At 55.1% G+C, this 23,141-nt stretch overlaps 1 protein-coding gene across 1 annotated transcript in view; it reads left to right on the top strand.

The window, feature by feature from the left end:
- The window catches only part of PTPRS (protein tyrosine phosphatase receptor type S), a 148,147-nt gene that overhangs the window by 105,987 nt on the left and 19,019 nt on the right, over positions 1-23,141 (top strand). Inside the window, 16 exon segments of the mRNA XM_058423591.1 lie at positions 187-485; positions 487-769; positions 1,579-1,712; positions 1,874-2,018; positions 7,571-7,876; positions 9,323-9,516; positions 9,919-9,945; positions 11,772-11,889; positions 14,315-14,905; positions 15,592-15,689; positions 15,831-16,084; positions 16,456-16,549; positions 16,750-16,965; positions 18,640-18,797; positions 19,770-19,781; positions 21,505-21,617. Coding sequence (XP_058279574.1) covers positions 187-485; positions 487-769; positions 1,579-1,712; positions 1,874-2,018; positions 7,571-7,876; positions 9,323-9,516; positions 9,919-9,945; positions 11,772-11,889; positions 14,315-14,905; positions 15,592-15,689; positions 15,831-16,084; positions 16,456-16,549; positions 16,750-16,965; positions 18,640-18,797; positions 19,770-19,781; positions 21,505-21,617 — 3,042 coding nt within the window.

Here is a 23,141-nt window from a genome sequence, read left to right as displayed (position 1 = left end):
CTTTGATGGAGCAGTTTAAGGAGGATAATAGAGCGGATAACTAGGTTCATCGTATTCCAGCAGCACTTTTCCTGAGCTGCCGGGATTGGTGCTGTGCCTCCAGCTCCTGCAGCCTTAACCAGACCAATTAGGCACCATTTCAGCATCTGTGGGTTTTTTTAAATGCCTCTTCTTCCTGCTTCTCAGCACTTCCCAAGGCTCCTGGGACGCCGGTGGTGACAGAGACAACAGCAACGAGTATCACCATCACCTGGGACTCTGGAAACCCAGACCCCGTGTCCTACTATGTCATTGAGTACAAATCTAAGAGCCAGGACGGACCCTACCAGATCAAGGAGGACATCACCACCACGCGCTACAGCATCGGGGGGCTCAGCCCCAACTCCGAGTACGAGATCTGGGTCTCCGCAGTCAACAGCATCGGGCAGGGGCCTCCCAGCGAGTCGGTGGTGACCCGCACCGGGGAGCAAGCTCCGGCCAGCGCCCCCCCGCAACGTGCAGGGCCGGATGCTGAGCAGCACCACCATGATCATCCAGTGGGAGGAACCGGTGGAGCCCAACGGGCAGATCCGAGGGTACCGGGTCTATTACACCATGGAGCCCGACCAGCCCGTCAACAACTGGCAGAAGCACAACGTGGACGACAGCCTGCTGACCACCGTGGGCAGCCTCCTGGAGGACGAGACCTACACCGTGAGAGTGCTGGCCTTCACCTCCGTGGGGGACGGGCCCCTGTCCGACCCCATCCAGGTTAAGACGCAGCAAGGAGGTGAGCGCCCGTGTCGCTGAGCTGGGCTGTGAGAGCGAGAGCTTGCTGGTTAGACCCGGAGGTTTAGATGCGATGTTGGGAAGGAGTTATTTCCTCGGAGGGTGGGCAGGCCCTGGCACAGGGTGTCCAGAGCGGCTGTGGCTGCCTCTGGATCCCTGGAAGTGACCAAGGCCAGGCTGGACAGGGCTTGGAGCAGTCTGGGACAGTGGAAGGTGTTCCAGGAACTGGATGAGCTTTATGGTCTCTTCCAACCTGAACTTTTCCATGATTCTAAATGTCCTTAACAGATGTAAAAGTGCCCGGGCAGTGGTGACACTTTAACTCTCCCCTAAAGTACCCAGGAACTGCTTTGTCAGAGATGAGTGGGCAATGAGCCTTATGTGTTGAGCTGCAAACACGAGGGGTTTTTTTATGGGCTGTCACCCAGGACATTTTTGGCATGGGGTATGGGAGGACGCCCTGTGTTCTCAATGGGCCCTTCATGGGCTTCCTACTTCCAGAATCTTCTAATACTGGGGTTGATGGGAAGGGTTGTATTCTGCACTGCTGAGAAGGAGGCATACGATCCACCGGGATTCTTCCATCCCCAGCAGCTCTGGACACGCTGGAGTCCTGCAGTGGGATGTAACTCCACAGCTTTAGAGGCAGGACCTGCCCACGCTGCAGTGTGGCATTTTGCTGCTGACGTGCTCTTCCCACACAGGCTTTGAAGAAAACAGGGCAAGATCCTCCTAATTAGCCAAGTTAATGTGGTCTCTCCTGTTTCTCACCTTGCCTGCTCTGCCCCCTTGGCTCCCTCTCCGTGCCAGTTCCCGGGCAGCCGATGAACTTCCGAGCAGAAGCCAAGACCGAGACCAGCATCGTGCTGTCGTGGAGCCCCCCACGGCAGGAGATCATAGTGAAGTACGAGCTCCTCTACAAGGAAGGAGACCACAGCAAGGAGGTGAGCCCCAGGTGGAGCAGGGTTGGGGCTGAGGAGCTCCCCGGCCCCGCCGTGCCCTGCGCTGTCGGAGCAGGGGAGCAGGGCGGGTGTCTCCGGGCAGGCCTCACCTCTGCTGCCTCTTGTTTGGGTTTATCCTTTCCTTCCCCCCTCGCCCACGCCAGGTGCTGAAGAACTTCGAGCCCACGACCTCGTTCACGGTGGAAGGCCTGAAGCCCAACACTGAGTATGTCTTCCGGCTGGCCGCCCGCTCGGCCCTGGGGCTGGGGGCCTTCACCCCGGAGGTCCGAGAGCGCACCTTGCAGTCTAGTAGGTGTCTCTCCTTTCCCACCCTTCTCTGAGGGACCAGTCAGGGAGCCAGAGATGGTGGGCACGGGGGTATGGAGCCGGGGGGGGTTGGCGTTCCACTCCGGGGAGGAGGGGGGACACCTTTGGGACCTGCTCTCCTCTCCCTTCCCCGGTGCAGGCAGCTGAGGTGTGAGCCAGGAGCTGAGCTGGGCTTTGGGGGGGGGCCGGGGAGCACCATCCCCTCGGTCTGGGAGCCGTGAGGGCTCGCTGGTGGCCACGCTGGTGGCCACGCTGGCCGTGTGCTGAGCATGCTCAGGGGTGGCAGCCACAGCCCGGCAGCTGGCAGGAAGGGGCACAAGCAGTGGAGCGGGGACACGGCAGGGAAGCGGGAGGGAGAGCAGGAGGGAGGGTGATTGTTGACAGGCCCAACCTTCCCCAGCCTTTGGGGATGCAGTCCCCGCGCTCTTTTCCGTGAGCAGCTCCACAGCCAAGGGGAGGAAGGCCTGGAGCTCGGGAATGGTCCCGTTCGGGCTCCAGCAGAGCGGGAGAGAGGAGCCCTGTGGAGGCTGGGAGGGAGATATTGATGATACCAGGATGGAGTGTCTGCAACCAAAACGTGCTGGTTTTAGTTTAATGGATTGTCTCCCTTCGCTGTTGCCCTGGGGACAATAACCCTGGATGGCAATATTTCAACCTGGGCTTTTCACAGATCTTTGCTTTTAAATGAGGTGTTTTTTCACTGCATGAGTGGCTGTGGCAGCTGTTCTTTGTGTTTTCTGTCTCCTCTCATCTCTACTAAATCACTCCGCTGCAGTTTGGAGTAGCCGGGAGCAGAACTAACTCAGAAGTGGCTCTGGTCACCAGTGTGAGGAGGGACAGCCCTGCTCCCATCCCTCAGAGTCTCTAACAAGGGGGAGCAGCAGGCTCTCCGCTGGGCTTTTTAATTGTCACATCCTGCTGTCTCTCCCTTTCCCTGTCCCCTTCTCTTTCTGTCCCCTGAGGAGTGGGAAGAAAGGGGAGTCTGTTTCTGCACAGACAGAATTCCTTACTGGGGCTTTCTCGGGCCTCCACTCCATTCAAAGATTTTTTGGTTTCTCTTTCCTTCAAATGTTTTCCCCCTTTTTTCCTTCTTTTCTTTCCATACTCTCTCTATGTTTCATAGGAAAATCCTTTCCTGACTCTGCTGCTGGTTCTGATCCCAGTGTGGTACTCTCAGAGGGAGCATCTCTGTGGGGTGGGGGAAATGAACTGAAAGGACCTGAAAAATAAGTGTTAAACTTACACTCTGCTTCTGTTTGCCAAGGGGTTTCTCTCCTTGAGACCTGTGGGGATGGGAGGCAAGGAGGGTCTGGGATTTGTGCTCTCTGGTTCACTAAAACAAGCTGGAAGAGGGGTGTGGGAGCTGGTGGCAGTAGGGCTCAGTGAAAATTTGTCCCTTAAGGGTGAGGAAAAGGGGATCTGGGAAAAGGGAAGGCTTTGGGGCTTTTTCTAACTTGGCATCTGCCCAGAACACGGACGGGTTTCTCTCTCTGTAGCTCAGCTTTCATAGGGAGAGTCTCATTAATTTAATGCTCTTAAGAACATCAGCTGGGAGCTGTCAGTGTCCTGTAACACGGTGAAAACATTTTTTCCTGGCTGGCTGTTGGAGGAACGAGTCAATTCTCCCTGGTCCGGGTGACATCCTGCGGCTCACAGACCTTCTGGCTCGGGACAGGCTTTTGTGTCTTCCCTCCTCAGCTCCTTTTCCGTTCAGCTCCTCCTTGGCCTGCTCCATGCCTCTTCTTTCTTCTCTCTTCTGCTCTCTGCTTGCCTGCCTGCATGCCCTGCACCCGATGAACCAGCTCCCTGCTGCCCCTGTCCCTGGCTGGGCGATGTCACACCACGATGGCATCTTGTCTCTGGAATGACAAAGCCTCTCCCCACCCTGCTGCTCCCTCGGCTCCTGCTGTCCCCTCCCAGCACCCACCCGCATGTGGCAGCCCCTCCCTGCACCTCCCTGCCAGGGGTGGCTCCTCCTGAGCATCATAACCAAAGTAAAATCCATTAAACTAAAGGTAAAGTATCTTTTTCTTCTTGAAGTGGCTGGGTTTTAACTCTTCAAGTACCAGAGACATAGCTTGTTAAAAAAAAAAAACAACAAAAACCTGACAGACTCCCCGTGGCTGGGAGAAGCTGATTTGCCCTTTCTGGTTAACCACGACCTTCCCAGGCTCCCTGGCAACTCTCCCACTCCAGAGGGCAGAGCGTGGTCAGCAGGCAGGGGTGGCAGGGTGGGTGCTGTGAGGCTGCACGTGCAGGTGTGGAGGAACAGAGGGGCTTTCTCACCCCCTGTTCCTGCCCAAGAAAGGATTTCCCCCCACGTAGCTCCGCTCTCCCTCCTGTCCCCCTCCTCACAGTACACGAAGTGAATGAAACGCCCCCAAAGTCTGTGGTACCTAAAGGGTTAAAAAACATGATCTTGTGCAAGGTCAGTAAGGGTCATTCTTGTGGCTTGGACAGTCAACTTTAAAGCATGTAAAAGGTGCAGCTCAGGTGAGTACTGGCTGGTCTCAAGCAGATTCACAAATACAGTCCACCCTGTGGCTGCAGCCTCGCCGCTCGTGGCTCTGCAGACGCTCCCGGATGTCCTGGAGCTCTGGGAGGGTGGGGAGGGGATCCCAAAACGCTGCTGGAAGCAGCCAGCAGGCCCAGGCAAAGCTCTCCTGGCCGGGGGCTCCTGCCTGTGCCCACCCCTCTGCCCGGGGAAGGGCCGGCTGCCGAGCTGAGCTCGCAGCCCCGTGGGGTCGGTGGCACCGGGCTCCTGCCCCGGCTCCTGGCGCTGTCCCCAGCGTGCCCAGGGTCACACAGGTTGGGCTGGATTGTGAAGGAAACATTGCCATGAGCTCCCAGAGGCGTGTCCAGCGTGGCCAGCCAGCACCCCTGGCTGTTCTCCTCCGCTGCTGCAGTCCAGGGGTGACGGGGAGGGGGCCGGGCAGGACCTGGGCCTCCTCCCCCCATCACCCACCCCTCACCCCGCCTTTTGGAGCAGAGAAAGTGCAAAACCATCCCAAAAGGAGGCCTCACCCCAGGGCCTCTCAGTAGGTCCCTGTGCTGGAGCGTAGAGGGTGAGTGAGCGAGCGTGGCAGCGCAGACAGTGACCCCAGTGCCAGCTGCAGCTGAGCTCTGCTTCCGGGGGCTTTCAGAATGAGGTGCAGGATGAAGGGTAGGTCAGGTCAGACCCTCTCTGCAGTGGGTTTCTCAGCTGTGGTGGCTTTGGCTGGAGCTAAGCCGGAAAGGTGGATTTTAACACGCTCAGCCTCTGATGAGGACCGAAAAAAAGAAGGGAACAGCGCCATGGCAGCGATGGGAGAGGGCTGAGTCTGTCCCTCCACGCCTTGAAACCATCCCTGAGGTGCTGGGACACGGGATGAGCAGGGCACCTCTGTCCTGGAGAGGTGCTGCAGCAATCACTGCAGATGGAGAGAGCCAGAGGGAAGGAGATCTGTCACTGGGAATGTGCTGTCCTGCTCTTCGTTCTGACAGTTTAGCAAAAGAGAACGGATTGGGGTCCAAAATTGCCATTTCTGCAATAGCTGGGGTTCTGCTGGTGGGGGAGGGCTCGGGGGGACTCATCATGAGCAGAGTGGCTTTTTAAAAGCCAGTCATGTGCAGAAACCCACCAGGAGCATGGTCTGGCCTCGTAGCTCAGTTCCTCTCGTTCTTCTGTAAGAAAGTCTTATAAGTTAGCAGTTGAAGCGTGGAAGGTAGGTAAACAGACTGGGAATGTTCTGGAAGGAGTCACTTTTTATATGAGTATTATTTTATTATTATGATTTCCTTTCTGGTGTTCGTTTTGTTCGTTTGTTTCAAATTACCGGCTTGATTTATGTTTTATTTTCCAGTTTGCTCTTTTTGGTTTGGTTCATTTGACATCCTCTGTGTTGTTTTGCGTGGCCAGCCATGGCCAGGGCTTGTCAGCCTCCTCACTGGGAGTGCTGGGGAGAAGGGGGTCATTCTGCCAGGCTAAAGATAGCAATAGTGCATGAAAGCAGAAGGAAAACACCCAAAATGTCCTACTGGGCAGGGTGCTCAGACAGCAGTGGAAGGATTAGCTCTGCCTTTTTTGAAAAGCCATTTCCCTCTGTCTCCTGGAGGCTCCTGGAAAGTGTGTGGCTCTCGCTCCAGTGCCAGCTGGGCTAAGTGTGACTGGATTTAGCAGAGTCCTCAAGGCAAACTGGGCCTAAACATCTGAGTTTGACTCAAGGATGGGAGGAGGAGGCTTGAAAACAATCGTTCCTCGCTAAAAGAGCTTTTTGTTGATTAAAAAGCATCAGAGGAATGGGAAGCAGCGCAGCTGATGCTTGGGAGGGCGTGTGAGTTCAGCCCAGTTTCTTGCCCTTTCTGCAGAGAGCTAAAAGCTCTTTATTGCAGCTGGGTGATCTTGGATTTATCGATTTGCCTTGAAATGTGTCACACTCTGCTTCCCTGGGCCGATCAGTTGTCATTAGTGACTGGCAGAAGTGTGATCTAGTCCCTGGCAGTGTTCAGGGCCAGGGAGGAGCTCCCTGGATGGTGGAAGCTCTCCCTGCCCAGAGCAGGGCATCAAGGAGAGGAGCTTTAAGGGGGAGCTGTGGGTTCCACCTTCCCCACCTCCTGGTCACCCTTGGACAAGCGTCTGCTGCCACCCTGAGAAGGTGCCTGGGTAGGGCCACAGTTCCCAAGGTTTTCTCCTGGGACCTTCAGGAGCACCCTGGTGTAGCTCAGGCAGAGAGTGCAGTGGGAATTAGACCTGCTGCTGCTTTGGGAAATCCTCCGGATACCCGAATACCTCACCAAACCCACCGCCTCCCTCCTTCTGCAAGCGTTTTCTCGAAACCCTCCTCTTTAAACACCACTGCTTGGCAGTGTCCTGGGCATTCCCACTGTGGGATTTGGCCTCCTCCAGTCTGGGGACAGCTAATCGCTTCCATCTGGAGGTACAGACTCTTAAATTTAAGCCTCCTGGCAAAAGATTTGCTTTTCTTACTTAATTTTCACAGAGCCCTTCAAAGAAATTCAAGATCTCAGAGACTGAGGTTGGAAAGAAGTGCCTTCCCAGCCAGAGCAGGATGTGCCAGGCTGCTGTAAAACAGGAGCCAAAGGAAAGGGCTTTTATAGGGTGCAGCTGGGTGCTTAGCTGGTGCCAGCTTAGTGGAAGCAGCAGGACCCCTCTTGGCTGGCCCGCTTGCTGGTTTAGTCCTTTGCTTTACACCATTTCAGTTTTGATGCCCCATTTAATTTCTGTTGGCTTTTTTTATTTATTTTTTTTTTAAAAAAAAAACAACCCTCCTCATTTCGGAAAAAAAAAAAAAAAAAAAAGACAACGACAACAACAACAACAAAAAAAGCGCTCTCTCCTCTTTTAATTTTATCTTCCTAAACCAAACTTTCGTACGTTTTATTTTAGATTTTTTCGTTACCATTTTCCTTTTTTTTTTTTCTTTTACCTTTCCCATCTTTTGTTTGTTTGTTTTTTTTTTCCCCCCTCCCCCAACCCCCTTTCCCCCTTCTCCCTTCTTTCCCTCTCCCGCTCCTGAATTTTCCCCCCCTCGTAGAACCGTCTGCCCCCCCTCAAGATGTAAAATGTGTCAGCACCCGCTCCACCGCCATTCTGGTAAGTTGGCGGCCGCCTCCGGCCGAGAGCCAGAACGGCGTCCTGGCCGGCTACAGCGTCCACTATCGAGCGCTGGACTCGGAGGACACGGAGCTAAAGGAGGTGAATGATATCCCCCCAACCACCAGTCAGATCCTGCTGGAGTCCCTGGAGAAGTGGACCGAGTACCGCGTCACCGTGGTGGCTCACACGGAGGTGGGGCCGGGCCCGGAGAGCTCGCCGGTCGTGGTCCGCACGGATGAGGATGGTGAGTGAGCTGCTCCGGGTTCTCCGCGGGGTTTTGCTGGCCCTGGAGGGGTGGTTCCTGTGCTGGGAGGGAGAATCACAGCCAGGCTTTTCCCCGTGGCTCTCTCGAGTGGTGCCGGGCTGGAGCTGCCGGGGGATGCTCTGTGCCGTCGGCCCTGGCTGAGCGCTCTGAGCTCTGGGGTCTCTGGGGTTCTGCTGCCCTGCTTTAGAGCATTTCCTGGATTTGTGGTACCTTTCTTAGTATCTCTGAGTCTTGACTGCACCGCTCCTCCTGAAAAGATGCTCTCACTGAGCCAGGAGCAGCCCAGGCACCTAAACCTTTGCTCTGAGGAAGCCTTTGCTGCCAGAACTTAGTTTCCTGGAATCCCTGTATTTCCTGAGCTGGAAGGGACCCACAAGGATCAGCCAAGTTCAGGTCTTGGTCCTGCATGGGACAGCCCCAAGAATCCCACCCTGTGCCTGAGAGCACGTGTTTTAAAATATTAAAGAGTTCTTCCCACACATTCCTTGTTACTACACTGCTTGTTACTGGCTCCTCCTTAAGCCAGAGTTTTTGTCAGTTGTAGAAAGGAGGAATCTGTTAAAGTTTCAAAATCTTGAGTGACGACAGTTCCCTGGCCCTGCTCAAAGATTTGAATTTTCCTGGTATTTCTACAGTAAAATAAAACCAGGAAGAGTATGAATGTGTGCATGAAGGGAGAAGAGCACCCTCACTGTGAGGGTTGGACCTCAAATAACACAGGTCAAGTAAATAACATATGGAAACCCCAAATTTTTTAGGTGTTCTTCATCTATTCCAAATAAAAAGAATTTTTTTTAAAAAGCGACAGGTTTGTCCCCAGTGTTGGTCCTGTTTCCCTGAGCCTCTGCCCACATCCGAATGTGACATAGAGTACCCTGCTCAGAAAATGTGATTTCCTGGTGGATGAAGCTGTCACGCCCTGTATGATTAGTAGTACTAGTAGTAGTAGTTCCAAAGATTCAGCCCAAATTCCATCCAAGACACCTCTTGTTTTCTGTCCCGAGATTCCACAGCGGCTGTAGCCGTGAGTGAGGGAACTCAAGGACAAACCCTCTCCTGGTCCTCTCCACGCTGACCTCCCACAGGCAGAACCAGAGCTTTTCTGGCCCGCTGGAAATCAGCTTTGCCCTCGGAACGAGATCTGGAGCTGTAACAGTTCCTTCCATCCGAGCAAAGCGGGCACGGAGCAGCCTGTGGGAGGCCGGCTGGATGATGGGCTGGGCCTGCTCCCGCCGCTGTCTCCGGGCCGCGCGCGCCAGGTCCCACAGAACTCCACCCCGTGTCTCTGGCAGGCAGCGAGGTGTCGGGTGCTCGGGTCCCCCCCAGCTCCCGGGGCTCACATCAGCGCGTGCGCGTCGCCGAGGGGCAGGGCCGGGCTCCAACCGGAGCCCCCCCGAGTGACGGGAGCCCCTTTGGTGCCCGCAGTGCCCAGCGCTCCGCCCAGGAAGGTGGAGGTGGAGGTGCTGAACTCGACGGCCATCCAGGTGTTCTGGCGCTCGCCGGTGCAGAGCCGCCAGCACGGCCAGATCCGCGGCTACCAGGTGCACTACGTGCGCATGGAGAACGGCGAGGCCAGGGGGCTGCCCCACATCAAGGACATCATGCTGGCCGACGCCCAGGTAAGGCCTCACCTGGCCGAGCCCCCGCGGGGGTTGGGAGGGGTCCCGGGTGGTGTCACTCTGCAGAAGGTCCGCGGGGCCCTTGTGGCGAGGTGTGGGTGCCTCTCTGCGGTTCCTTCGTGCTCCCAGACAATGTTGTTGTGGAAGAGTGCGAGCTGCTGTCGCAGCGCTGAGAAAAATGTCCAACCCTCCACCCTCGCCGTGTCTGGGAAGTCTTTTAATTCAGGCCAAGTGGAATCTACTAATTTCTCCCACTCTACTTCTTCCCTCATGCTTGCCTGGTAACTTCTGACCTTGTGTGGCTGCTTGCTCAGGGACTCCTTCCTCATGCTGTGTCTCTGTCTTTCCCTTCTTTCCCCTCTTGTATTCTCATGTGCCAAACCTCTCTTGTTCTCTGCCCAGTGGGAAACAGATGACACTGCTGAATACGTAAGTAAAAACATAAAAATCCTCCCATGCTGGTTCTGCCTCTTCCCTTCTCCCATTTCCTGTTGTGGTGTGATATTTTCCTTTTCTTTTTTTTTTTTTTTTTTGCAGTGCCTGTGTGCCTTTTTTAGAGCCTGTTTTTGGTGTTCCCATGCACTGTCCCCTCCCTGTCACCGCTCTGTGACCCTCTGTGATCGTGTCGTTCGTCAGCACGCAGCAATCCCACAGGGTTTTCCCTTTGGTTCTGAAGGAAGGATGGGTCTGCTGCTCCTCCGTGGGGAAGCAGATGGAATATTGAATTTGGGACTGCTTTGAACAGATGAGGATCCTAAAATAGTTTGGATTGGAAGGGACCTTAAAGGCCACCTTGTTCCACTCCCAGCCTGGGACAGGGACACCTTCCACCAGACCAGGAGCTCAGGTGGGCTGCTCTGCAGCACCTGTGTGTCTGGAAAAGGTATCCTGGGGAGCATTGGGAATACAGAATCCATGAGTCCTGAGCTATCACGGCCTGAGCAAATGCTTTGTGCCCTCAAAGGGCCAAGATTCTTAGAAACTCATCGATGCAAAGCACTCAATCATTATTGGTGCTTTTACCTTTGAAGTGCCTTAAAATCAGCTTGGTGTTTGGCATTTGCTGTTTCTGCTGAAATGATAAATGTTTTCCAAAATCCTACAGCTACCAAGCAGTAGGAGAAAGCATTTTCTCCTCGGAATGTCGGGGTCCTAAGACAACACACGACTAAACCGCTTGTGTTTGTGTCTCCTGGGGACTGCCAAGAGCCCTGCTCAAGCGAGGGGCCTCCCTTTGAGGGATGGAGAATGAGTCTCGTGGGAGGCAAAGGCCCTTGCCTAAAATCTTAATAAAACTCAGTGGCAGGTGTGAGAGCAGAATGGGTTTCTTGACTTCAGAAGCCAGACCTGTCCCAGCAGCTGACGGCCTCCAAAGTCACTGATCGAAATCCCAAAGTTCTGCTGCTCCACTCCCATCTCACCATCGGGGAAATATTATTTTCAGGACTAAACAAATTCCTCCCAAGTGCCGCCCTGAGACTTAATATTGAAAGCACAAAGGGGTGAGGAGAGGGGAAAGCCATAAAACATGCACAACATTCCCATCTCCCTCCTTTGTGGGGCCTTGGGGAAAACCCTGCTGCATGTGCTGTCATCCCGTTTGATTTAGCACGGGTGTTCCTTTTGCAACACAGCCCTTTGAAAGGCTGGATCCCTCCTGGGGAAGGGCTGTTCTTGAGGCCAGTGTTCCAACAAAAGCTCCTGGGAGCCAGGTGTGGGGAGGCTGATAGAGGACGGGGAAGGAGGGGGTGGGATTTAGCAGGGAGCTTTAGCGTGAGCGGAATGTGTCGTCTTGCACTTTGCGTTCGAGCAATGCCTTTAATGTTATGAAGGCATTAAAAATATCTCTGAGGAGAGAAGAGAGGGGTAATGGTGAAAAAAAAAAAATGTAATCTCCCTGAAACCTCTGAGGCCGTACAGTGGAGGGGAAAGCTTTGAAGGGAGCGACAGCATTTGGATGCTGAAGTGGTTTGTGTGAAGACAGGGGATGTGGGAGAGGCAGATCTGGAGGAGGATGCCTTGCACAGGGCGCTGCAGAGCCGGGCTGTGTTTGCAGAGCTGGGGGTGCCTCGCCAGGGGAACGGGGCTCTCCCCCTCTGCCACTTCCCACAGAAGCCCCAGAGTGTCTCGTGCTCTTGGATTCCGTGTTCCTGCATGCTGGAAAAGGGCTGAGGCTCCTGCAAGGGGGAGAGAGAGCTGCTCTTGGGTGTGGGCCTGAATATTGACTCGATTTCTCTTTGGCATGTGGCAAACAGGAAATGATCATTGCTGGGCTCCAGCCGGAGACTGCCTATTCCATCACCGTGGCCGCCTACACCATGAAGGGAGATGGTGCTCGCAGCAAACCCAAAGTGGTCACTACCAAGGGTGCAGGTGAGAGCCTTTTCCTCAGCCTGTGGGATTCACCCCCTTCCTGAAGCCAAGGAGCTTCTCCAGACTCACCTCTTTCATTTTGCTTCCTTCTTGAAGGACAGACTTGCAGCAAGAGCCAGGCTGCCCCAAAGGCAAAATTAGATTGAGTAAGGCAGAAACCCCTTCATTCCTCACATGCAACGCTCACCAAGCGTCACCATTTTCTGTCCAGTGCTTCAGAAAGCCCAGGCACACCCAGAAACGCAACAGAGGATGAATTTGTCACTTGTAATCTCTTGGGCTGTAAATTCCAGTGTAGCAGAAGGAAAGTGACTCTTCCTGCTCTGACCCCAGGCGGGTGCACTGGGGACAGGAGAATCTGCTGTCAGGGTGGGGACTTGCAAAGACCTGCAGAGCAGAGGCAGGCAGTGCTGCTTGTCCTGCCCACTCCTCTCTTCTGGATGTGCATCCCCTGTGTTCAGGGCTGGTGGAAGGAGAAGCTCTGACACTATTGACCTTTCCTGCCTCCCATTTCTGAGGCATGGGCTCTGCCTGCACAAACCAGCCAAAGCCTTTTCCTTCCCTCACCCTCTTCTCCTTCCCCTCCGGTTCTGCCCGTGTTTCTCCTCACTGACTCCCTGCTTCTCTGCTTTCCCTCTTCCCAAGGCTCTCCACCCTTCTGTTTTCCTCTCCTGGAGCCCTTCTCTCTGCCTGGCTGCCTTGTCACTCTCCCTTGTCACCCTCCCTCATCTCTTCCCGTTAGGATTTGCCGTGCAGGTGATCAGTCACAGAGGGATGTTTTCTCCAGCACAGCAGCTATTACCCAAAACTCAATTTCCCCCGACTTGAAATAGCTATTTTAAAAAAAACCTCTTTCAAATGGCTCTGTAACATTCTTACCTTCTTTGCAATGTTGAGTCAATACACCCTTCTGAGAGGAGAGATTTCTTTCTTTATCATTCAGGGCTGGGGGCTGAATTTAAATACAGTAATACATCTAATTTTCTCCTTTGCTGTCCAAACCAATTACAAAATAAAACACTTTCCCCTCTCTGCACTTTTCTTCTCACCTTTATTCCAAACAATATTTGTTGTGCAGATGTAATACTTTCAAGCTCAGCTGATTACAGTAACATTTGTGATAAAAACCAAAACATAAAGGTAATGGCACTCTTTTTCTCTTTAATGTGTTCCTTAGGCATTCCCAAGGGAGAAGGCTGGCTCTCCCAGCACCGTCCCTGCTGTTCTTTGGCATTTTGGAGGGAGTACCGCATTTGTTTCAGAGACAGCCTCTCATCCCCACTGAGGTGTCAGAGGAGGCAGCAGGCAGAGATTCCCCAGTGTGACCCTTTCAGGATCCCTGGCCCTGCAGATCCTGCCGAGCTCCCTCAGCCACACTCCAGCCCTCACCCCTTGGTCAGGCTCGTGCTGTGGGAGTGAGCTGGGATCTCTCCCAACTCCATTTTCTCTCCTCCTGTCCAACCAGGAGAAATACCAAGGTGGAGAGAAGGAAATTAGATCTCTAATAGTGGAGCTGAGTGTCAATGACGCGTGAGCTGCTGGAATTAATGCTCTGCTTTCTCTGGCTCCGGCAGTCTCTGGGCCTGCACGTGTCATTTAACTGTGGCTGTGGGCTTGCCTAGCAGTCAGGCAGTGCCAGGGCTCATTAGGCAGAGACATGGCACTGCTGAGCTCCCCAGAACCCCCGAATGTGGGGGAGCTCACTGAATGCACCAGCACCGTGAGCTCCCTTCCTGCAGAGGAGAGGAGCAGCACAGAGCGAGCAGCAGCTCTCCTGCCCTCTGCCTCGCACAGTTTGGGCTCTGGTTCCTCTGCCTGTGCTTCCTTCTGTACCCAAGTGGGCGATGAGCTGCCTGCCAGCCGTGGGAGCTGGCCCCGTGCCTGCTGCTCAGACCTGGGGCTGCCCAGACTTCCTTCCATCCTTCATTGCTTCACCCTCAGCTGCTCTGGACTTCCCAGCCTGGGCCAATCTGTTCCAGTCTCTTTCTGCATCAGCTGGGCTGTGTAATGGAGAGAGGGAGGGAGGCTGGGACTTTGGGGACTCCAGGATTGTTTCTCCCTGCCCTGGGAAGCGATTGGGCAGGAGGCTGGGAGTCAGGGCTCCTGAGTCTGTTCTTCCCAGCAGTGGGAGGGTGAGTGGTCCAGGGGTGGGGGAGGAGCTGTGCACACCTTTCCATCCTGAACAAAGGGAAGAAAATAAATTTGGGAGTGTGTCAGCACCTCACACCTGACATGCTGGCAGTGCTCCTCATTTCCCAAACTGTTTAGGGCCCATCCACTTGAACTGCTGGCAGCAGTTTGGGTTACGTGCAGCCGAGCTGGAACATTGCTGCAGACTTGAGGAACCCATTGCTGCAGCTCAGAAATCCCTGCAGCTCCTCTCCCCTGCCCCAGCCTTTGGCTGAAGGTGTCTCTTTTCTCTTAGTCCCAGGAAAGCCCATCCTGTCTGTGCACCAGACAGAGGAGAACACTCTCCTGGTGAAGTGGGAGCCCCCGCTGGGCGCGGAGGGCCAGGTGTTGGGCTACCGGCTCCAGTTCGGCCGCAAGGACGTCGACCCTCTGGCCACCTTGGAATTCTCGGCGCTGGAGGATAAGTACGTGGCCCCCAGCATCCACAAGGGCGCCACGTACGTGTTCAAGCTGGCCGTGAAGAGCCGGGCTGGCTTTGGGGAGGAAGCGGTGCAGGAACTCACCACCCCCGAAGACATCCCCAAGGGTTACCCCCAGATCCTCGAGGCGAGCAATGTCACGTCGGCGTCGGTGCAGTTCGGCTGGCTGCCCCCCGTGCTGGCCGAGCGCAACGGGGCCATCGTCAAATACACCGTGGCCTACCGGGAAGCCGGTTCTCCCGGGAACCTGCTGGAAAAAGAGCTGCCCCCCTCCCCAGAGAACTCGTACACCCTCAACGGCCTCAAACCCAACACCGCCTATGATGTTAAAATCCGTGCTCACACCAGTAAAGGCCCCGGGCCCTACAGCCCGACCGTCCAGTATCGGACGTTCCAGCTGGACCAAGGTAGGACTTACCGGTTTCTCCTCCCTCTCTCCCCTTGTGTCCGGGGCTGGTGCCGGGAGGCAAGAGAGCTGGAGAGGTCAGGCCAGGCTCAGCCGGGCTCGTGAGTAAATGCAAAGCACTCTGGTGTCACACTCAGTCCCTCCGCTCCTCTCTGCCTTGTGCCAGGTAAGTCCCTTTTACCGCTTTCTTCTAAGTTAAGTCCGGACACCTTCTGTCCCTGGCACCCGAAGGGGGGGGCCAGTCGCTGTACAGGTGGGAAGAGTGTTTTCTTCAGCTTTTGCAAACAGCCAAAAGAAAAGAACAAAAATTTAAAAAAAAAAAAAAAAAAAAAAACCAAAAAAAAACCGAACCCTCAAGCCGTGACCTGGGATGGGTTTTTTTTTTCCTCACCTGAGCATGCTCAGCCAGGCAGCACCTCGTTCCTGCAGCAGCCACCCAGGCCCAGAGTGTGGGGGCAAAGCCGCCTGGGGTTAGGCACGGGGACAGGGAGCAGATGGACCTTGGCAAAACTCGAGCACAGTGGAGGAGGGAGCGATCCCTTCCGTTCCTGCCGCCGCAGCCGGACCCAGCCTGGCAGGGCCCTCTTCCAGCACTTGACATTCTCTTCCTTCTCTTTCCTGCTCTTCCTTCCCTCTGCTGCCTTTTCTTCTCCTTTCTCCCCTTCCTCCTCACTTTTTTCTCTGCAGTTTTACCCAAAAACTTCAAGGTGAAGATGGTGACAAAGACATCTGTCCTCCTGAGCTGGGAGTTCCCTGAGAATTACAACTCTCCTACCCCATACAAGGCAAGTGGAGTGCAGGAGGTTTTTCCCCGTGTCTGCCCCAGCTCTGCGGGGCTGGGCGCTCCCTGCAAACCGAAGGGATGGGGAGGAAGGAGCTGGAGCAGGACCAGCCCTGCTGAGGGAACAACTCCTGCCCTCCCACAGATCCAGTACAACGGGCTGCACGTCGACGTGGACGGACGAACCACCAAGAAACTCATCACCCACCTGAGGCCCCGCACCTTCTACAACTTCGTGCTGATGAACCAAGGCAACAGCATGGGGGGGCTGCAGCAGAACGTCGCGGCCTGGACTGCTGCTGACATGTTGTCCAAGAAGCCAGAGGTGACCCACAAGCCCGATGCTGATGGCAACGTGGTGGTGATTCTCCCCGATGTGAAGAGCTCTGTGCCTGTCCAGTAGGTCCCTGTTTAACTGAAGGGTTGGGGTGCTCAGTTCACGTTTTGGGGGTCAGCCCTGATGGCTGGAGGCCACCACAGACCCACAGGGGCAGTACCAGGAGGGTGATCCCTGCATTTCCAGCCTTCCTGACTGTTGCCTTTTGGAGGCACTTCCATAGCTAAGAGGGAAAGCCAAAGAAGTGTGAAGGGAATACACGGGGAGATGTGGAGCTGCCACTGAATCCAGCTCCCTCCAGGAACAGCAACTGCGCTGAATGAAAAATAAGGGGCTTGAGCCAGTGGGGCAGTTTGGGCGAACTCACCTGTGTGTGCACTCCCTTCTTCCGTGGCTGATTCCTTCTGTTCCTCTTATCATCCCCAACACTTAGAGCTTTCTACATTGTGGTGGTGCCTCTGAGGAAGTCCCGGGGAGGACAGTTCCTCAACCCCCTGGGCAGCCCTGAGGAGATGGACCTGGAGGAGGTGAGTGTGCGTGAAACCGGGCTCAGCTTTGGGGGAGAGAACGGCTGGAATGGGATGGTGACCCGAGGGCTGGGAGGGGGATTTGGGGTCCCTGTGCTCCTGATTCAGGGCAGCCAAGGAGCAGCCAGGCTGGGAGGGCTGGTTTGGCTTTCCTTGCTGCTCCTTTCCAGGCTCTCAGGGTGTTCCTCTGCTTGCTGCAGCTGGTGCAGGACATCGCCAGGCTGCGGCGCCGGAGCCTGCGGCATTCCCGGCAGCTGGACTTCCCCCGGCCCTACATCGCTGCCCGCTTCCGCTCCCTGCCCTCCCACTTCATCCTGGGGGACATGAAACACTACGACAACTTCGAGAACAGAGCCCTGGAGCCGGGCCAGAGATACGTGCTCTTCATCCTGGCCGTGCTGCAGGAACCCGAGGCTGTAAGTGCTGCCCGCTTCCCCCGGCCCTCTCCCATCCCTGCCACAGCCCTGCTGCCCTCCTGGCATCCTCGAGGGGTTTTTCTGTCCAGCTGTGGAGCTTCTGGATGTGGCTCTTGTGCTTGATGAGCTGCTTGTGCCTGTGCCTGCAGTTATCTCATCCGAGCAGCTGTGCTTGTCCCAGTCTTTGTGGACAGAACTTGTGCGCTCGTGGCTCCAGACTGGAGTCCAGGATGGGGAGGAACACTGAGCTGTCCCCTCAGGAGTGCACAAGAGTTCAGAGAGCCCTGGGTCAACCCCCTTGTTGAGCAATAATTTCATTTAAAGGCTGTTTTTTAACTCCTCAGAGCAGTGACCCCAGACATCCTGCTCCAAGAGCATGTCACACTCTGGGCATTGCTGAGTTCCTCTCCAAGCACAGAGGGAAGCATTTTTTTTATGGAAAACTACAAGTTCTCTCTACCAATTCAGCATCTCTGCTGTTTTCACTGGGGCTGTACTTATGGAAACAACTATTTTAATATTTACCTGCCTCCTCCCTCGCACACAATGGAAAACAGTGTAATACTTTGTTGTTTTTAAATCCCCCTATGGAATTGTAGCAGGGAGCTATTGGAAATTAAGGGTTTTCAGAGGTTTTTTCCCCCCAATAAATATTTAGTTGTGTATTTGATATTAAAGGATTAGGCTGACACGCTCCTGAATGGGTTTCTCAATCGGATTACTGCAGCTTGAGGTAATTTCTGCTTTAGAACAAGGTGCTGCAGACACTCACAGCGGCCTGGATCCAGAGCAGCTCCTGAGTGGAGAGCAGCATTCCTGAGCTGATGAAGTACAAGGACCCGGAGCTCCTGCTCTTGTCCTGTCCCTGGCTGCTCTCCCAAACCAGGCCATGGCAGCTCTCTGTGCTCTTCAGTTTCTGGAGTTCCTGTGTAGGATGGGAATTCATCCTCAGTCAGGACTCTGAAGGGTTGGATCCTCCTCAAGAACTCGGCTCAGTGCAGAGGCAGCAGAGGACAAATGCAGTGTTTTACTACTTTATATTTATTTGCCAGGGTTGGGTTTTTTTCAGTCACCAGACCAAGCGTTAATTCTTGTTTTAATCCCTTACCTCTTGCTCTGTAATCCCATCTGACTGTCAAAATCCAGATGGTGACATGAGAGCTCGGGGAAAGTGCTTGTGTGTTTGTGGCAGCGGTGAGGGCTCAGGGCTGTGCTGGAACAGAAGCAGCTGGATCTCTAAAAACACCTTCCTAGCCATGAGAAGGGGTGAGCCACAGGCACGGGGCAGGCTGCAGCTTCCCGTGAGTGTGATCTCTCCGTGCTCTGTCTCTCTGGAGCGCTGGAAGTGGAAGATACCCCTCAGGGTGATGAGGAGCAGGGCATTCTCTCTAGGCTGAAGAGGAGAAGGACAGGGAATTTTCTCAAGGCTGAGGAGGATAACAGGGCATTTTCTCTAAGCTGAAGAGAACAGGGCATTTTCTCTAGGCTGAGGAGGAGAAGAACAGGGCATTCTCTCCAGGCTGAAGAGAGCTTTTTCCCTGTCATCATTTGGGTTGTGCTGCACAGAGCTCACATCCTCTCCAGCAGTTCCTCCTGTGGAATATCCTGTGCTTGCCCACTCTGCAGCCTCCATCCCATCTCTGAGCTGTGTTCCATCTGTTCCCTGTCTTCCAGACCTATGCTGCCAGTCCCTTCTCTGACCCCATCCAGCTGGACAACCCCGACCCCCAGCCCATCATCGATGGTGAGGAGGGGCTCATCTGGGTCATCGGGCCCGTGCTGGCCGTGGTCTTCATCATCTGCATCGTCATCGCCATCCTGCTCTACAAAAAGTAAGAGCTGCTCACTGCGCACACCTGAGATGGTTCTGAGTGTCCCCAGGGTTCCCTAAGGGGAGTTTCTGTCCTGGTCAGCTGAGGGGAAGTGCTTCCATGGGCCCTGGAGAGAGGAGCCCTGAGGCACAAATGCTGGAATGGGAGAGTCTGCCCAGTACTGGGGGGGATGAGCTGCAGGGATTTCTGCTGCAGGTTCTGCCCCAGGGCACTCCCAGGAAAGCTGTGCTGGTCCCACAGACACTCCCTTGGGCCCTGTGTGTGTGTGTCAGGACTCCAGAATTGCTGCTCCCAGCCCCAGGCCCCCTTTCCATGTTCCCTGTGTGCAGTGAGTGTGTCAGGACTCCAGCATTGCTGCTCTCAGCCCCAGGCCCCCTTTCCATTCTCCCCTGGGCAGTGAGGGGCACACAGGGAGGGCACCTCTGAGCTGTGGCACAGCAGAGACCTCCTCTGCTCTCTGGCTGCTTTTCTGCTGGAGCTGGGGGACAGGAGCAGGGTGTGAGCCTTCAGGAGGAAGAAGGGAAAACCCCTGGAGGTGTCTCCCTTTTCCTTTGGCTTTCTGAGCAGCTCGTGGGGCGTGGATGAGAACTGGGGGTCCCCTGAGCACACACAGGGCAAGGGAAGGGCATGGGAGGGGAAGCAGGGGCTGAGCAAAGTAAATAAAGGTTGCAGTGGCCACCTTAGCTGGGACAGCTCATTCCCAGGGTGGGGAGGGCTCTCCTAGCCCTGCTCCAGCTTTGACCTGCACAGGTGTGCTCCCTTCTGCACAGCAGTGTGGCCTCTGTGTGCCAGCATGTGAGGCTGCTCTGGGCAGGGCTCAGGGCTCCTGGTTGGTGTTTCTCTGGCTGGGGGATCTTTGCTGGTCCCACCTCCGCTGCCAGGGTTAGAGCTGAGCAAACCCTTCCCTCTACCAGTCCTTTCTAACGTGAACATTTGTCTTGTCTTCTCTCCACTTGCTGCTTTCCTGGACAGCAAACCAGACAGGTAAGAGCACCAGATTTGCCATTTATTCAGGTTCTTTGCTGCTGTGTGTTAAGCAGCGTTTGCTGTGTGGTGTTGGGGGCTTTGTTGGTGCAGTTCCCACCTCTGGATCTGTCCTCAGAGAAACCCCACGTCAGACTGTGTTTGAATTGGGGCAGGAAAAGCAAAGCAAGCCCAATTTTCTCCTGTTTGTCCATTCCTACAATAAAAGGCCCTTTCTCAGGCTGGGCAGCAGTGGCAGTAAATGGCTCACAAAGTGCTGGGTTAATGGAGCAGAGAAGCTCTCATTTGTGTGGCAGTCAGAGGTGAGAGTGGCTGGCTCCACACGGGCTGTCCCTGGCACGCTGCAAGCAGGATTCTCAGCAGCTGAGCTCTCCTTGTCCCGTGGCAGAAGCTGCTCTTGCCCCCTCAGCCAGAGCGTTTATGACTGCAGAAATGAGACTTTTTCCCAGCCATTTCCGAGACTGGAAGAGCTTTCACTGGATGTAACTGACGGGTTCAGCCCATGAACTGCTAACAGCAGTTTCAGAACTGCGGCAGAAATAAACCTCCCCCAGACTGCAAAGCGGTGTCATTCCAAACTGCTGCCCCGTGCAGTGCTGGCAGGGCTCAGACCGCTTCTTCTGGCTATTAATGACATCAAGAGACGGCTAAAAATGTCCTGAATAACCTCCTCTCTGCCTAAGTAATTGCCATTGCTGCTGCAGGCAAATTATTGGAGGTTTCTGTGCAGCCTAAGCACGAGAGGTGAGGAGCTCCACAGCCCCTCGCTGGAAGGGCTGATGTTGGAACGCTAAAAACTTAGATTTAGGGCTGGGACCACTTTTCTGAGCCTCGGGGTGGGAGGCATGTTCTCTCCGCTCTCAGCAGCTCATCGTTGTTCCTTTGCCAGAAGTTATCACATCTTTGGGTCAGCACAGGGCTTCGCTTCTAAATTCTCTTCAAGGAGAATGAGCCAGGTCAGCAAAGACTTTTGCAACTGCCTAAGCTAACCTAACCCATTTGGAGGAAAATATATTAGGAAGCACTTCCATGTGCAGCTCAGCTGGCGGGTTGGAGCGGGCTCTGGCTCCTGGCAAGGAGAGGTGGATCTCAGCAGGCACAGCTGTGCTGGGAGAGGATGTGTCTACACTGTTCGTTGAACCCAGATTTTTAGGGTTCTGCAGTTCAAAAAAGATTGAAAACCGCTGCTCTGGCTTCTCTGTCTGCAGCAGGGCAGCTCTGAGAGCTCCTGAGCAAGCCAACAGCAATATCAGAGCCTGACATCCAAGGTCACAGCCAGGAGATTCTGTACTTTTCCAAATGATTCTGCTGGCTCTGGTTCTCTCAGGCTGGGAATGGCTTGGCCAGAGTTGGAACATTTTTGCTCTGCAGAGTTCAGTGGAGGCTGCTCTGAGCAGGGAGGGTGAGGTATGAGTTCACAGCACCTCAGCTGCTCTGGCTGCCAGTCTGTGCTGCTGCTGGAGAAGGGGGGAGCTTCCAGATTTACCTGAAAGCTGCTGAGGGGCTCCCAGGCCATTGTCAACCCCTAAAACATAGCACTGGCAAAGCCTTTCAGACCTTGTCCCTTTTCTGATGTGTTTTATGTGCTTAAACCCTTGGCTGCACCTTTGATTTTCAGTGGGAGCTTTGAGTAGCTATGGGGTAGCTGAGACCACGAGGCCCAGAAGCTAAGCTGCTTTTCCTTTCTGGTCTCTTTTGTTTCTTGTCGGGGTTTGTTGCGAAGCAAACGGAAAGATTCAGAGCCACGGACCAAGTGCCTCCTGAACAATGCCGAGATCGCCCCCCACCACCCCAAGGACCCCGTGGAAATGAGGAGAATCAACTTCCAGACTCCAGGTAACGGCTGCTGACCGGGCTCTCCCGCTGGGGAGGCAGGAGTGGAGCACCTGGCCCTTCCCTGAGCCCTTGCTGCCTGCCTGGAGCTGCCGAGGCACTGCCTGCAGAGCCTTGGGCACAGCCCAGGAGCCCCAGCCTCGTCTGTGCTAAGTGGGAATGCTGAAAGAAGCCCTTGCTGGGATCCTCAAGGACCTTGCACAGGCTGTGCCCAGTGCTGGCAAGGCAGAAGAAGGGATTTCCTGATTTTCCAGAGAAATTGGTGCGTTCTGGGCTGAGTGCGAGCGCCGTGGCCGTGCCAGACACGCCGGGGCACCGGTGCTGGGAGCTCCTGGGTGGGGACACGGAGCGTGGCAGGCTGCCCAGCACCCAGCCACCCGTGGAACCAGTGCTTTCTGGTGCCAAACCACTCGTGCTGGGAGCCAGGCCTGCCCATGGGCCATGCAGGGAGAGAGGAGCTGGCTGCCTGCTGCAGGTGAGGCAGCGTCTCCTCGCTTGGGGCAGGTGCTGTCACGGAATCCCAGACTGGTTTGGGCTGGGAGCACCTCAAAGCCCACTCAGTTCCACCCCCTGCCGTGGGCAGGGCACCTTCCACTACCCCAGGTTGCTCCAAGCTTTGTCCAGCCCGGCGTTGGGCAGTGCCAGGGCTGGGCCAGCCTGTCCCTGCAGCGCTGGGCAGAGGCTCCGTGCACCCTCCCCGCTGCACACACGTGTCCCCGTGCCCATGCATGTCCCAGCTGCTGCATGGCACCTCTGCAGCCGCCACCGACGCGTCCTCACGCACACGGACACGTGGCCACGCTGACCTGTCCACGCCTCTGCCTCCAAGTTCCTGGTGCTTGAGGATTTGGAAGGGAATTTATTGTGCTTTTTGGGGGCTGGCTGTTGTTTTCAGTTTGTTTGTGTTTTTGTTGTTATTTTTTTTTTTTGCGCTGTTTTGTGCTCGTTAGTAATGTTTCCGTAGCTCCTGTTCCCCCTTCCCATCCCAGTCCTGTCCTTAGCGCTGTCGAGTTTCCTTAGGGTGGGGCTGGCAGGAGGGACCCAGAGGGCAGGGATTTGTGGGGCAGCACAAGGCAGAGCTGAGCTGAGGGTTAGGAAGCTGGGATCAGCCCAAGCTTAGGAGCTGAGGGGTGACAGCGGGGTCACTCCAGCGTGCAGGGACAGCAGTGCAGCACAGGTCAGTCCCTAAATCAGGGATTTCTCTCAGTGCTGGTCCTGCAGGAGAGTCTGAAGGTGTTTGAGATCTTTGGAGTGCTCCAAGCTGCAGCTCAGCAGCAGTTTGCCCTTGTCTGAGCGCCCTTGGGAGCGTTCTGTGGGTGCTGCAGGTGGAGGGAGGCGGGAGGCCCAAGAGAAGAAGCTGCACTCCCTCAGATGAACAAACTGTGCCGAGATAAAAATAAAAGGTTGCGGCCTTCCAGCTTGGTCTTGGTGCCAAGAAGCAGCTGGAAGTGCTGGCTGCTGTGTTTCCCTGAGTGGGAGTTCCTGTGTGTCCCACAGGACAGCAGAGTCCGCTGAGGGTGCTTCCAT

The sequence above is a fragment of the Hirundo rustica genome, chromosome 26 (assembly GCF_015227805.2).
Source record: "Hirundo rustica isolate bHirRus1 chromosome 26, bHirRus1.pri.v3, whole genome shotgun sequence".
NCBI classification, from domain to species: domain Eukaryota; kingdom Metazoa; phylum Chordata; class Aves; order Passeriformes; family Hirundinidae; genus Hirundo; species Hirundo rustica.
This window is presented reverse-complemented; position numbering and strand designations above follow the sequence as displayed.